The sequence below is a fragment of the Gorilla gorilla genome, chromosome 15 (assembly GCF_029281585.2).
Source record: "Gorilla gorilla gorilla isolate KB3781 chromosome 15, NHGRI_mGorGor1-v2.1_pri, whole genome shotgun sequence".
Classification (NCBI taxonomy): domain Eukaryota; kingdom Metazoa; phylum Chordata; class Mammalia; order Primates; family Hominidae; genus Gorilla; species Gorilla gorilla.
In genome coordinates this window covers 67959612-67976411 of record NC_073239.2, presented here as the reverse complement: position 1 = coordinate 67976411, position 16800 = coordinate 67959612, and the positions used below count along the sequence as shown (strand labels likewise).

At 38.1% G+C, this 16800-nt stretch overlaps 1 protein-coding gene across 5 annotated transcripts in view; it reads left to right on the top strand.

Moving 5' to 3' along the window:
• Positions 1-16800, top strand: part of TRIM9 (tripartite motif containing 9) — a 263721-nt gene that overhangs the window by 219302 nt on the left and 27619 nt on the right. For all 5 annotated transcript variants that reach the window (XM_055361500.2, XM_004055164.5, XM_019009943.4 and 2 more), the window contains exons 7-8: positions 9178-9288; positions 10441-10594. In XM_055361500.2, coding sequence (XP_055217475.2) covers positions 9178-9288; positions 10441-10594 — 265 coding nt within the window. The remainder of the gene's footprint in view (positions 1-9177; positions 9289-10440; positions 10595-16800) is intronic.

Here is a 16800-nt window from a genome sequence, read left to right as displayed (position 1 = left end):
GAGAATGACTGGAAATATGGCTTCATTCAACACCCTGAAGAAGAGTTTCCAGGGGCTTGTTTTCTATGATACCATAATTCATAGTCTAGAATTAGCTCATACACTGGTGTTATTATCCATGAACCTGGGAGATTCTTTAGTGGCATGAATTCATAATTGATCATTGTATAAAATAGTTCACAAAGTTTGATGAGCTAAAAAAAAAGCAAAAAAGCTTTTGAGACATATGCAGATGTGGACATGTTTGAGGAAAACTCTTTGAAATGTAAATTATAGTTAATACTACTCTGTGGTTTGATAAGATGCTGGGAGCCAAATATCTATTTTCAGAATGTGGTGAACTAATGCGAATGTCAGAAAGCTACTGAGGGAAGAAGTGTTTTTGAGCTTCCAATAAAAATATTACTAACTCATATTTGGAACTACTTGGGCAGTATTCCAACAGTCAGCAGAGCACACTGGACCTCCAGGTTTCTTGTCTCGGTCTGTCCAGTGTGTTAACATCCTTCCCAGGTCTGCTTTAGCTGAAGAAAGCCTACATTTCCTATCTGTGCTCCTCACAGGGAATTTATGACAACATTTAAACTAAATTGTGCCATTAATGAGATCTATGCTTTCTTCAGAAACTTTACATATGCCACTTTCTCTTGATAAGCCTAAAGACATATCTGAAAATTATTTTTTGTTTATGTAACATTCACAATTTGACATAACCCTGAAATTGTCTTAAATGTGTTCTCTCTAATATTTTAGAATGAATTCACACATTGAATAGTAAGAGGCGATATGTATTTTCTTGATTACCTTTGAACTCTAAGATAATCTGAAAGAAAAAAAATGTTACAGTTATTCCAAATGATTCTGGGGAAAAATTCTAGTTTTCAGTTTCCATGTGTGGTTGGTAAATTTAACATACCAACAAAATTACTCAGCAAGGATGCTGAGGGCTGATGATAAAGCTTACCATGTTGCGCAGTCTTCATATTAATATTTACTGAGGGCCTCCGTGTGCCAATTGTAGTTATCTGTAGAATGCTTGATTTTGAGGCCTAGTGTAATCTATGAGTTTTGTTAGAATAATTATCATTATTTTCACCATTATCTTTGTTATTATTTACCATGTATTGCCTATTATGATCCCATTATGTTTGCCAAAAATTAATTATATCACATATTAAGAACACAAATTTACATTACGGATATTATTGGCATATGAACTGCTTACTGCAGCTATTTTGCCATCGTTTTATGACAGGCAAATAATCCTTTGATTCAGATGAGAGAGAGGAAAGAAAGAAAGAAAGGGGGGAGGGAGGAAGGATAGAAAGAAGGAAGGAAAGAAGGAAAGAAAAAAGGGAGGAAGGAAGGAAGGGAGGAAGGCAGGCAGGCAGGCAGGCCATCCCAGCTCACAAAATATTAAAAATAATTAGATACTATTTGACTGGCTACAGTCATTACTAGAAAAAAAAAGCAACTAATTCAAGCCAAGAACCACCTCAATCCCTGTAAAATTAATGACAAAGAACTCAGTTATTCCATTACAATGAAGACATTTGGAAAAATTAGGCACACTGGAACAACTTGAAGCTTTCAACTGCCCTCAGCAGAAGTCTGTAGAAGCCAATTCTAATTATTTAACCACAATTATGATTGATTACAAGCCCATGATGAATGATGAATTCCTTTCAGAGTTTCATTTGGCATATTTTGCAGTCTTCTGCTTCCCACCACATAAGAGCAAAAATCACAAGAGAGACTGTATGGGATAGGGTGCCCAGGCTACCCATGGAATCACGAGGAAGCCCCATACACAGCTGGAGTTCCTCTAGGTTAGAAATCACACCCCTGAACAGCCCCCCCACTCACTTTGGCAATGCCAATCAAAGTCAGTCTCAGAGCTTCCTTAGTACTCTTTGCTTCAACCCAGATATGGGTGACATCTCTTATCTCCAGAAGGCACCTAACTCATACTTTGAGGAGATGGAGTAATCCACTATACCTTGCTACTCTTCACATGCTACAAAACATCATACTGCTTCACTCTTATTGCAACCCACCTTCAGTGGTAAATGTTCTCTTGTGTGGTTGGGACTGCCCAATATGCTTCTCTCTCCCAATGTCTTGAATTTCTTCTTTTATTAACTTCTCTGTACGGGGATACAGTATTCTATACATTAAGAGTATGCTTTGCATATTCCACTCCATGTTTATTGGTAAGGCATTGGTGATATTCACACTTCTAGAATAGAAATTTCACAGCTTTACTGTTAAAAATCTCAAGACTTCCTAAAAACAGGTGTGTGTTTTATTTAAAGGCCTAAATGATCCTTTTCTTGATTAAAAACGCAAAGCCTCAGACTTGCCTTTGAAGTGATTAGTTGCCAGTGTGGGTAAATCAATAACATTAGTATAGAAGGTGGTATCAAGAGAACGGGGAAAATATTTGCCTTAAACTATGAGGGAGAGTGGTGGCATGTGAGAAATTTAAAATGCTCTTTTTTAAGTTAAATGCTGTAAGTTTTAGTGAACGTGACAATGAAATGGTAGATAATGTTCTACTCTTGGAAAAAACAAGAGAATTCTTTATTTTGTCAGAAAGATCTAACAGCCAAAGCACTTCACCTTTAATTCACACAGTTAATTCAAAGCATCAGTTGGTCATCATGCTTTAGGACACAATGGGACACATAGAAACTCCCTCCTGATCAAAAGGACGCATGGAGAACAAACACTTCAAACTTGCATCTTAAAAGTACAGTCAGCCCTCCATATCCATGGGTTTTGCATCCATGAATTCAACCAACAATGGATTGAAAATATTTGGAAACAAAAGTCTCTCCTGAACATGTACAGACTTTTTTCTTACTATTCCTTAAACCACTGGTCCCCAACCTCTTTGGCACCAGGGACCAGTTTCATGGAAGACAGTTGTTTTCCATGGAGTACAACTGTCTCCTCAGTGTCTCTGGGGGATTGATTCCACGATTCCCTGCAGATACCAAAATCCACAGATGCTCAAATCCCTGATATAAAATGGCATAGTATCATTAATGTTATGTTATTAGTAATAATTAATATTATGTTATTAGTATTAATATAATTAATATGTTAATAATAACATAATTACTGTTATTGTGTTATTAATGATATGATGTTATTATTAATATTATTTTTAGAGAGAGAGAGAGCTGCAGGGGGGTAGGGGGTGGGGGGGAATGGTTCTGGGATGAAACTGTTCCACCTCAGATCATCAGGCATTAGATTCTCATAAGGAGTGGGCAACCTAGATCCCTTGCATGCGCAGTTCACAGTAGGGTTCCTGCTCCTGTGAGAATCTAATGCCACTGCTGATCTGAAAGGAGGTGGCCGCCACTCACCTCCTGCTGTGCAGCCCAGTTCCTAACAGGCCACAGACCAGTGCCAGTCCACGGCCCGGGGGTTGAGGACCCCTGCCCTTGCCTAAACAATACAATATAATACCTATTTACATTGTATTAGGTATTACAAATAATCTAGAGATGATTTAAAGTATATAAGAGGATGTGCATAGGTAATATGCCAGTACCATGCCATTTTATATCAGGGACTTGAGCATCTGTGGATTTTGGCATCCTCAGGGAATCGTGAAATCAATCCCCCAGAGATACTGAGGAGACAACTGTACCAGACCTTAAACAAAAAGGATTAAAGGATTACCTTATGCTTGGGGGAAATTGTTTTAAACTATAATGGGAAGGCATAGCTTATATTTAAGAAAGAACTTTTTGAAATAGTAGAGAAAGAATGTTAGTGTTTACTTAGGCTGCAGTTCATTAGTGATATCCCATCAAAACCTATGATGAGAGAGAGTACTATAGGAAAAAGCACTGGCCAGGTGTGGTGGCTCACACCTGTAATCCCAATGCTTTGGGGGCCAAGGCAGGAGGATCACTTGACACCAAGAGCAGCCTGGATGACATGGCGAAACCCCATCTCTACCAAAAATATACACATTAGCCAGGTGGGGTAGCATGTGCCTGTAGTCCCAGCTACCAGGGAGGCTGAGATGGGAGGATCACTTGAGCCCAGGAGGTTGAGGCTGTGGTAAACTGTGAGTGTGCCACTGCACTCAGCCTGGGTGACAGAGGGAGACCCTATCTAGAAAAAAAAAAAAAAAAGAAAGAAAGAAAAGTAAAGAAAGAAAAAAGCATTTATTTAAAAAAGATAAAGAAAAATTTTAAAAGAACCACATGTAAAATGGAGAGGTAAATGGAGGTGGGGGAAGGTGTCAAGGTCGTGGTTGGGTTAAGAATGAAATTCTCCTAATTAACCTCAGGTCTTGCTTCTGGTTGTGTCACATGAACTGCCTGGAGGAAGGAGATTGCTCTGTTAGTGATGGGAATGTAATTGTGAACAGGCAGGACAAAATTTTACCTGTGTATTGTGTACTCTCTCCTGAGTTGCTCTGTGCTACTGACAATGTCTGAGAATTCAAAGGGACACAACAGTCCTTCAGACTCTCCTTTAACAAGTAGATATCAGTGTCATATCCTGACCCAAGAAATGACCTTTATAAATTTGCCACTTAACAAAATAAAACTGTTCAAATGATCAATAGACACTTGCCATCCAGAACAGATGGTGGCTCCGCTGATAAAATTTTAAAAGCCTTCTCTGAAACTGTGGACTACAGATTAATTCACTGTCCTGTGGGAGCTGGTTTAGGCTTTAGTGCAGATGAAAGCAGGAAGACTGTTCTCCTAGGCCCTATTTGTGTCCTTCCTGCAACTTGCCCTGTCCCTGAGAAAAGGACCTCTTGAATCCAGCCCACTGCACACGTGATGCCAAGGGGTTCTCTGGCACATCAGAGCCAAAGCACGGAAATGTGTCATTCAAAGACAACAGTGAGGTGGCCTGGCTTCCAGGAATCATTTTCTATGAAAAACTCAATGTAGAAATAAATGAGCACAAAATGTGGTATGAGTAACGCAAGTTAAAGAAGATAGCAAGTAAGAGAGTTGATAAAGACAACTGGAGAGAAAGTATTTATACTCTTAAAAGATCTGATTTAAGATAATCTGCCTGATGTCTATAATGTGGGAAATCTTGCTAAATTAATTCAGAAACTCTAAGTTAATTACAGGGCACCCAAAATGCTTCTTTGGGAACCCCATAGTTTAATTTTTCGCAGTGATTTTATCACAAGCTATTGTGATCATTGTGAATGGTTGATTAAAATGTAAAAAAGGTGGACCAAAATCAACTGTAGCAAGAGTGAGGGGTTGAGAGCCAGGAACTCAAGAATATTGAGTCCTTCCAAGGAGCTTGAGTCATAGAATGCAGGAGCCAATTGCAAACCCCTGCTGAAACTCCCCGGCTCTTTGGCAATGCAACAATTAAGCTTCTTAAGAGTCAGCAGAGAGCCCCAGCACTCAGATAGCTCCTTCAGCACCCAATAAACCATGCTTGATAAGGAAATTTATAGAAGCAAATGTGGAATTTTATGAGGACTGAGTAATGTATTTATTTCAGTACATGAATGCATCATTGAACTGAATCCTCTGGAAAGGAAACACAACAATTCAGTCTATTTTATCTCAAAAGCAGACTGACTCTGGGTTATAGTGCTCAGATTTGATCTGTCCTTATTATTCGGACTTCCAGTACCTGTAGTCAAGGGCAGATGTCATTTGGATAATGAAATGATGACTGTGGAGGTGTCTGCTACCTGGCAGCACCAATACACTGGCTACCAAAATATAAAAATGTCATCCTGGAAACAAGTTAGTTCAGCCTCATACAGCAGAGGGGAATAGCATATTAGCTGTGGGTCACCTCTCTTTAATTTTTAAATGTTTTACTTGTGGGGTTTTCCTCCCCAAGAAATGGAAGCCTAACCTTCCTGTTATTTTCTGAATAAAAAATAAAATAATTTGTATTCATTGAACCCAGACCAACATATGGTGGTGGTGGTTGTCAGGCATACTGGATGTCAGAAGAAAATAAATCAACCAGTGAATTTTAAATTTGATCACCCCAAAACTCACAAAAATAATCTTTCCATCAGAGTTGGTTCCTTTCACCAGTGACAATAAAGAGATTTTAAATCCCACATTTTATTTTCCTTTTTAATTATTGTTAAAAGTTAAAAAACAGTAACAAATCATCTATCAGAAAATTGGGCGATGTAAATAAACAATCTTGAAAAAGAAGGACAAATTTGAAGTTCTTACATTTCCTAACTTCAAAACTTATTATAAAGCTACAATAATCAAAATAGTGGATACTGGCATAAAGACAGATATATAGACCACTGTAATAGAATAGAATCCAGAAATAAACTCTTACATACTTGCTCAAATGATTTTTCACAAGGTGCTAAGACTATCCAATGGGGAAAAGGCAGTGTTTTTAATAAGTGGTGTGGGGAAAATTGGATATCCACATGCAAAAAAAAAAAAAAAAAAAAATGAAGTTAGACACTTACCTAACTCCATATCCAAAAATGACCTCATAACAGATCAAAGAACTAAATACAAAACCTAAAACTATAAACTCCTGGGAGAGAACACAGGGGGAAACCTTTGGGACACTAGAATTGGCAATGATTTCTCAGATATGACACCAAGAGCAAAGGAAACAAAAGAAAATATAGGTAAGTTGGAAATATTTGTGTCTCAAAGGACACAAGGAGTGAAAAGGCAACCCACCCAACAGTATGAAATATTTGAAAATCATATATCTGATAAGAGATTGATATCCAGAATATATAAAGAACTCCTACAACTCAACAACAACAACACCGAATTTTAAAAATGGGCAAAGACCTGATTAGCAGCGAGGCTACACAAACAGCCGATAAACGTATGAAAAGATGCTCAGCATCACCAGTCATTAGGGAAATACAAATTGAAACCGCAGTGAGATACCACTTTATACATTTACGATGGCTATATTTTTAAAAATCAGAAAATAATAAGTGTGGGTGAGGATGTGGAGAAATTGGAACCCTTGTGCATTGCTGTGGGAATGTAAAATGGTACAGCTGCCATGGAAAACAGTATGGTGATTCCTCAAAAAATTAAACATAGCATTGCCACATGATCCAGCAACTCCACTTCTGGGTATAATACCCCAAAGAAGTGAAAGCGGAGACTTACAAAGATATTTGTACACTCGTGTTTATAATCACTTTATTCACAGTAGCCAAAAGTATTCATCAATGGGTGAATGGATAAACAAAATGTGATATACATACATCAGAGTATTATTTGTTCTTAAGATGAAAATGTTGACACATGCTACAACATGGTTTAATCTCAAAGACATTATGCTAAGTGAAATAAGCCAGTCACAAAAGGACAAATATTATATGATTGCACTTATGTAAGAGGTTCTTAGCATAGTGAAATTCATAGAGAAAGGAAGTAGAATGGTGGTTGCCAGGGGCTGGGAGGAAGGGGAAATGGGGATGTTGTTTAATGGGTTTAGAGTTTCAATTTGGGAAGATGAAAAAGTTCTGGAGATGGATGGTGGTGATAGTTGCACAATAGTGTGAAAGTACTTAATGCCACGGAATTACACACTTGAAAATGGTTACAGTGGAAAATGTCATGCTGTGTATATTTTGCCACAATAACACGTTAAGAACAAAAAAATCAGAAATAATGAATGAATGAGTTATCAAAATATTAGATAGAAATTTAATGCCCAATAATAAGAGAACAGGAATGATTAAGCAAATTAAGATTACCCACTCAATGGGATATTTTTGTAACCATTGATTGTGGCAACATGAAAACTGCCTGTGATACAGTATTAAGTTGGGGGAAAGGGGAGGTAAAATTGTCATATACAATGACTGCAATGATAAATAAGTCTGATTCCAGAGAAAAACTAAAAAGAAATGTCAAAGTACTTTAAAAATTTACATTAGAATGATAAGAGTATTTGCTTTTTCTCATCTATTTCCTGTTTGTTTTGGAAAGTGGATGAAATAATATTAATGGAAAATAAATTTATAACCAAAAATGAAAAGAAGGAACAAGGAACATTTTAAAATAATTATTATTAGATTCTCTTTTGGCTATTATCCATAAAATCCAAAATACTAGATATATTTTAGGCTTTTGCAAAGTAGTATAAATATTGGGGATGTGAGTAGTTATGGTTCCTGGAAAACCCTTCTTCAATTCTACGCTTCAAAAACCATTCAAAGATAGCTGCAGTGTAGTCCCAGCTACTTGGAGACTGAGGTAGGAGGATTACTTCAGCCCAGGAATTCAAGACCAGCTTGGGCAACATGGGAGGACCCCATCTTTGGAAATAAAATATATAGGCATTCAAGATTTGGGTTACTGAGCAGAGGACACATATGACAAATGCCTCTAAAGAAAAAAACTTTTCAAGGAATGTCATGCATTCATCACCAAGCACAGACAGCTTCTTAGAAGCAGAAACCACTTGCTCAGAGAGATGCCTATTTAGGTTAAAGCAGACTCACAGCTTGGCAAATGAGCAGCCTTTACAACTGCTCTCCAAATGAGACAGTGGTTTCAGTGGGTTATTCTTAAAACTTAATTCTGCATCCGTCTTCTTTCTTCAGCTTTTCATTAGTTCATTACCTCTCCCAAGCTCCACCTTGGCCTTCCAGGTCCCCCACCATCCACGCAAGGAAAAAGATGCAGAACAATTGACTGTAGGGCTGTGGGGAGGGGCAGGAAGGGAAAGGAACTGGGTTCAGATGGTGATGTCTGCTCTTTACAAGTAAAGTAGAGGGCACTGAAGGTGGACAGTGTCACCAAGCACAGCTGCAGCCGCATCTTGGGGAACTATAGCTCCTCCACAGACCCCCAGCAAACATCGCTCAGCAGAGTCAGTTTCACAGAAAAGTGCAGGGCAAAGTGACCTTTGGAAGGTGTTCGTTGATGCACCAAGGTCACCAGATCTAGGGTTCCAAGATCTACCTGCCTTCCCTTCTGATGGGTCCTGTTACCAATTTCCTTTGATAATCTTATCCCATCTGTCTTCCAGAGCCCTTATCCCCAGCAGACACTGCCAGAAAATATTCTCATAAATTTAGTTCCATTCCAGAATGGAATGGATTCTGGTTTGAAGAAGCTTTCCAATGGTCCAGTTTGCTTCTCTTCTACCCTCTGCCATCTTGGACTGTTCTGTTGTTTTTTTTTTTAATCCTAGGTGGTTCGAGATCAGATCTCTCACTGCACAGTGAAATTGCGCCAGACCACAGGTCTCATGGAGTACTGCTTGGAGGTGATTAAGGAAAATGATCCTAGTGGCTTTTTGCAGGTAAGAGTTAACTAGTTTCTGCGTCAGATTCTAAATGTCCCATAGGACATAGTCTAGGATGCTTAAGTCAGGCTTCCAACAGCCCTGGGTGGGCCTGTGTCCCTCAATAACAGAACCTACCTCACACTGCAGTGTACATGGAAGTACGTGCCAGCTAAATAAACTCCGCTGACTTCCTGGAAGTCTCTGGCACCATGTACTACAAGTCTGAGAGGTGCATGGACATTTTTCTTTTTCTTTTTTTTCTTTTTTTTTTTCTTCTTTTTCTTCTTTTGTTTAATCATGAAAACATAATTCTCTGTAAGTTCTTTCAAAGTGGAGTTATTGCCTTGCCCAAGAATTCGGTCCTTATTCATTAATATCTCTTGGGCAGTTTTGTCAGATGTCTAAGTGTCTAAGTTTGTAAGATGTCTACCTTCTTGACACCTTCTGCTGGCCAGAAAGTCGGTGATTTCTCAAACGCAGAGATTTCTCATTCTTCAGTGTTAATTGTTTCAGTGAGATGCTATGGTGTAAGCTGGGTTTTACTTAAGCTTTGATCCCAATGATAAGGAACCTTTTGTTAAGGAACATGTAGATCTCTTCCAAGTCACACTCTACTAAACTGGCCAAGAGTGACAGAAAGAGATTGAACATAAGAAATGAAAGAGATTTCTACCAAGGAATACAGTGATAATCACATGAAGATGATGTGCTTAAAATGTGAGAAATTCCATGTGCACCCTCACTAAACTATTTTATGAAACTCATTTCCAAGTCTTGATAGGATACCCACACTTTAAATTAGAAGGGTTGAGCTATTGATTCTAATAGAAATTAACTAGTTTCCAACATATCATCCTTTAAAATTGTTGGCATTTAGTAAATCTGTCATAAATAGCATGATCATATATTCAGATTTGTCTAATAAATCAGTTAACACCTGCTAATTATTTATAGTGCCCCCCAACTCACAAAAGTGTTCAGATTTGCTTGATGAATTATGAGTCACCCTAGTCCTAATGGGGTGTTCCTCACCAACAGCACTGAGGCAGTCAGGGTATGAGTCCTCAAGGCAGTTTGGGAATAATGCTCCTGGAGACCCAAGGGGCAGTGTTGTGTTTCAAGTGTGGTGGTGTATTTCTTAGGCTGTGGTCTTCCTTATCTGATTAGATTTCTGACGCCCTCATAAGAAGAGTGCACCTGACTGAGGATCAGTGGGGTAAAGGCACACTCACTCCAAGGATGACCACGGACTTTGACTTGAGTCTGGACAACAGCCCTCTGCTGCAATCCATCCACCAGCTTGATTTCGTGCAAGTGAAAGGTATGTCCTTGCATCCCCCAAGTCAGAGAGCAACATCCTGAGTGGATGCTGGTGCTTGAAGCAGGATCAGTACCCCTTTGGCTAATGTTACAAGAATCTGGAGTGGCTTCTAACTTATGTAATGAAAATGTATCCTTATAAATGTGTGACCTACCTTTCAGCAAGCTGGATAAATTCAGATCAACTCAATGCTTGCCTCTTTGAGAGTCTTAGAGATTTCAAGTGCTCAGCACCAGAGAACAGCTGACACAAAAAGAGGAAAGCAGAGAGAGAAAGAGATCATCACAATACATAAATAAAATCTGGGTATGGAAAGGAATCCAGAAACATTGATATAAATCAGGGGAGTCCAGAATTGAAATGATTGCTTCCACATGGATAGAGATAGTAAGCAAATGGTTGAGCATGGATCAGTGGGAATTTGAGAGGATCACAGTTGGCCTGCCAATACTGGCAGAAAAATGCAAGCCTGGAAGGAAAATTGAAATTTGATATAAACTTTAAAATTTGATTATGTGATTAAGGGATATGGCAAGGTCTCTTTGAGATTTTGGGTGGGGGCTGAAAATATTTTAAGGAAAACAGCTCTTTCAAAGAAAAATAACAACTCAAGCCAACCATGCAACAACATTTTTATGGCAGTGTAATACCCATTTGAAAAATATTTCTTTTTAACTGTTTGTTTTGAAATACCCAAGAAGTTACAAAAATAGTAAGAAGTTTTGTTCATCTTTTACCCAGCTTGCCTTGATGGTTACATCTTGTAGCTATAATATAATATCAAAACCAGGAAGTTGACACTTAACAGTGTGTGTGTATAGTTCTATGCCATCTTATCCTATGTACAGATTCCTATAATCACCACTGCATCGGGATACAGAATGAAGACCTCCCTCCTGCCACCCCTTTAAAGTCATAGCCCTCCCCTCCACCAACTCTAATCTCTGGAAACCCCCTAATCTTTTCTCCATCTCTATAGTTTTGTCATTTGCTGATTTTTTAAATTGAAATTGATTTGTTCTTTGCAACTCCTGATTTAAGCATCCGTATAGTAAATGACTCTTAGCATTCAGTGCTTTAAAAGGTTTGTTTCTTAAGAAAAATCTACCTGCATGCTTTTATCAAAGAGAGATTATATAAGCCGGTGAGTCTTAGGGCTGTCTACTTAGGGTCCACATGATGCAGTTAAATGCGTTCCTGTACTTGGTATGTGTACATCTCTCAGCCTTTTAATGGATTTTTGCTCTCTCTTATTTTGTCCTTTTTTTTTGGTTTAATATGTGTTGCTTTGGGAAGATGGCTTCATAAATTTTTGAAGTAGTATATAGATTGGAAATAAGTATGCTTTGTTACAGTAAGAAAAATGTTTAGCATTTATTGAGTGCTAACCAAACCAGACATTCTCCAAAGTGTTTTACGTATAACTCATTTTATTCTCGTAACCCTAGTAGACAGTTGAAGAAACTGGAGCACAGGAAGACTGGGTTACTTGCCTGAGCTCACACAGCTAGTGAGTGGCAAGGCCAGGATTCAAAGTCAGGGAGCATGGCTATAGAACCAACTCCTACAACTTCTAGTTTGTGCTGTAAAGCTGGTGCCACACTGAGCCACTTCTTCAGGGAATAAGTGAATTCATCTCTTAATATTAACAAATCTACATTTTTGTTGCAGAAATTCTTTCTTGCTGTTTAAAAAAATATTTTTAATACCAGTGTGGTAGCCTGTAAAATAAACCCATCCTTAATAAAATATAGAGCCCCAGATAAATCCCCCTGGATCAGCCTCTCTCTATTCCCAATTCTTTCAATGAGATAAAAATCACTGAAGGGTATGTCACAAGTAGCTTAAAGGAAAAAATATGTCACAAAAGAGCAATAGAAAGGCTTTTGGTGAAAGAGGAAAAAATGAGCTAACCCAATTAGCCTCAGTGAGGGGGCAGGAGGAGGAGGCAGTTAGAGGGTAAAAGCCTCAGGGTTTTGAAATGCTTTAATCATCTGTCAAAATCCTCTCCTCCCCCATTCATTGCCCTCCTGAGTCATGTCCATCTGCCCACGGTGGAGTCCAGGCCAGTTGGCAGGATGGTAAAGATTGAGCTGGAGTGAACAGGCCCTTCACTGGGTATGGGAACTGCGAGTTCATGCTCTCTGCATCACAGACCACATTTCTAAAGCACTGTCACTTGGCCACTTAGGACTGCGCACAAAAGTAAGAGGGACAAGGCTGTTTGTCCAGTCTGTTCAAGTCTGCACACACAGCAGAGAATACCAAGTATTCTCAGGGCCAAAACACAGAACCCTCTCCCAGCACAAATCCATCTGAAACCACACAAAAACCAGAACAATGATTCATGAAGTTAACCTAACAGGCCATTTGGTATAATACTGGATTATAGTCTTCCATTTTCATTTTCTTTTTTAACACTTTGTCTAATTTAATTTACTTCTGATTATTATCACTCTGCCTGGTTAATTTATATGCTTTGCTTTGTGCTCATTGAGTTTAATTAATTCAGTGAGAGCCTAGGCTTCTTTAGAATCTGAATAATTTTCATCTGTCAGATGCTTGCGATGGAAAGAAAAAGCCAAAGGTCATGACACAATAGAACTTGATTGGCTGGAGTTCAGACTTCTATTGGCCTCTGTAATATCTGTTAATATATACACAACTCTTCCTGTTGTGGCGTTAATCTTTTTATTTTTTAAAGATATTCTTCGTCAGTTTAATAAATTGCCCTTTCACACCTTGTCAGTAAAAAATATGTCAAGAAACTGCACCTCAAAGAAAGAAGTAGCATTTGGAGTGGTATTAAAGTAATCCGTCCATTGTGAAACTAACAATACATGTAATTCAATATGTATTTTCTAATTGTGCTAAGTTGATTACAGGAGGGAGTTAAAATATTTTCAAATTTACTTAAAGTATGCATTTAAAGTTCTGACTCAAAAGCATAACTAAAATATCTGTTTACTTCTTGACTCAGAATTTTATCAAACATCTCTGGTTTCAAAAGCTCATCATAGACGCCATTATTGTTGCCGTTGTTTTCGTTGTTGTTGTTGATAAAAAAGAAAGTAGGTTTGCAGTTGGCTTTTACATATTTTCACTCAGACCAGCTGCTATTCAGCAAGAATGCACTATCTAAAGTTTTACTCTCTTATTAGCTAAGGATTTAACTGACCCATTCTGATTCCACACCACCCTCAAGCAATGGGATCAATCTGGAGAAGGCTGGTACCTTTTTTCAAATATCCCTAAATTGTAATGGCACGTTTTCTGGTTGTATTTTGATTAGAAAATCATCTTACCCTCTTTCCAGAAAACTGGAAGTGGCGTTTGATCTTTCAGACTTTCCTTTTATAGAAAACAACATATTACGTTTTGTCTTCTACTTTTATTAGAGAGTAATTAAAAAAACATTTTCCACTTAATTCTAAGGTTGTATAATCAGCTCTTTTCCAGGTCATAGGAAGGAAATTTTAAGTCTTCTCCTAGTCAGCCAAGGGCTTTACTGTTTGGTTGAGAATAGATTTCAGATACCTACTTCCTCCCCCAATAAATATTAACCCAGAATTGTCTAAGTACACAAAGAATCCCAAGATTCATGAGTCATGGTACTGAAGTGAAATGCCAGTTTGTTCATTCTGAACCAGGACGAAACAATGACCTAACAGTTCACCAAGCCTTTTTAGCACATAGACCATTGGCTGTTAATCCCCTTAAGTGCCTCTACTCACCTAAGGGTGTATTTATTTTTATTGACTCAAGTTGAATATAAGAGCCCTGAGTATGCACCAAGGTCATGGGCAAGGACAGTGTGATCTGAATAGAGTCCCCTATAAATCATAGGGGGAAAGCTGCCAGAGGGTTAGCGGGGATGGAATGAGCACACACACTTGCATGTAATCTGTTAATGCTGATAGCCTGAAATGCATGGACTCAAAACATGCGTTCAGGGTTATCTTTAACAGTGTACCGGTAATAGCTTTCCAGAAACAGCTTGTAGTTCTGCTAAAGTCTAAACTTTCCTCAGATGCCATTTGTATTGTTCAGCCACCATAAAGGGGAATGACAGTCTACAAATGAGCCTTCAGAGAAGATAACACAGTAAAATTGCATTCCCAACCACATAGTTGTGAAGGTAGAATCTCTATTTGGGGAATCTTTATTGTTCACATTATAGGAAACAGAAAGAAGCTTTGGGAATTAGACGTGCAGACTTTCCTCCAGTACACTATTTCTAAACACCGGACTGGAGAGGGGCAGTATGATGCAATGCTAAGCACACAGCCTCTGGAGCCAGGCTGCTTGGCTTCAGATGCCAGTCCTGCCACTTACTAGCTGTAAAACCTTACTGTGTTTCCATTTCCTCAGCTGCACAATAAAGATAATTGCAATACCTTCTTTATAGGATTATTGTGAAAATTAAATGAGTGAATACCTGTAAACCTCTCACAACACTCTCTGGCATTCAGTAAAGTGCTTGAAAGCATCCCTTATGATTAGTGTTCCCTGTTGAGGTTGGGAGCCCAGCTTCTCTTCTCACTTGTCCCTGCCACATTCCTGTGTACTTTCACAGAGGAATTCTGGATGGTTGTGAGTGTTCACTATCTGAAAGATCAGTGAAAAAAAAAATTAAACAAATAAAATGTGAGATAGAATTTGAAATAGAGTGGCCTTAAAAAGGGAAGACATTTGAAAACATTGGTATAAGAAGCTGCTACTGGAAAATTTAATTTTGAACCACAGCTCCGCCAGACCTCTTCAAGGAAGTCAGTGAGAATAGCTGCCCCCTTGTATTTTAAGAGAAGAATTTTTAGCTTAAAGCTTGATTCTACAGGCTAAAGGAAGGATAAATGCTGGAACCCTGATCAGGTCAGGGGAAATTCATTCTTAAGGAAAAAACAAAAGCTGCCCCAGAATGATCATGAAAGTGTAAAAATCAAGATAGCTATGACAGCCCCAATAACAGGAGTTCCAGTAAAATACAATGCTCTTCCTTAGATTTCAGTCCAGAAACTGTAATGCTATCCTTTTCCAAACCATAAAAGATAGATTAATTGGAAAGTACTTTGGATTTCTAGTAGACCATTTATTTTGTGCCTAATGAAGTTAAATAGGATAACATAACACCCACTATAAAATATATTTTTCTAGAATGTCAGCCTGAGTCTCTGCTAATGAGGCTGTAATTTTGGCACATTTACCTTTTATATACAACATCACTGGGGGTAAATAAGGAAAACGGAAAACTAATTCTCAGCACATGGAGGAATAGATTCAGGCAGATGCAAATATCTCTGGGTTAGTTCTTTCTTTTTTTTCCTCTCCACTCCCTTTGACTTTTTGTCCATTTGCTAATTTGTCTAAATCTGGGACAATATCAAGATCTGAAGATTATTGAGAGTCTAGCCTTTTTTTTTTTTTATCCTTTTGGTCTTTTAAACTGTATCCACCAAGGGCTTATAAATTAAGTTCTGATGTTTTAATTACACATGACATCATGTATTTCAGTTACTCTTTTAATTATACCTATGTCTACACAGGTACATTTGAGTTTCTTATCAGAGACATTGTAAGCATTTGCATGATTTAAGTTGAAACCATCTGTGATCTTATTCTTTGATTTTTGTAATTGATGAAATGTAGACTTACCTGAAACATGAACAAAGGAAAAAAGAAAGACTAATATGGAGCTAATGAAATAAGAGCATAAGGAATTGTTTCATGGTGGGCGCTAACTAATAAGGACAGTTAAGAATAAATACCCCCCGGGGGGAATCTTTCATGTCTCTACAAGCCCTTTGAAGAATGGTTTCCCAAAACTTGTTATATTTATCTTCCATAGTAAATATGTTTAAAATGTATTTTAATAAAGAAAACAAATTTAAAATAAAAAGGAAAGTCCCTAGTAGTTACAATGACCTAAAGTTAATCCTGCAATTACGACTCCTGGGTGATGCCTATTTATGTTTAGATACTCTCATTAGAAGGCATTATGTCTTCTGTGTCCTCTTTCCAACCAGTCCTGTAGTTTATTTAGTGAGCAAGACAATGAATTTATTTCCTTTCCTCCAAATCTGGATTTCTGGGGCTTCTGAGCCTGTAGTAGCTGTAGCTCTTTGATAAGATTTCATCCAAACCCTGTGCCGTTGAAGCTTAAAACATGATTTCTTCTCCTAAACCAATTGCCTGCAGTTTTAACAGGC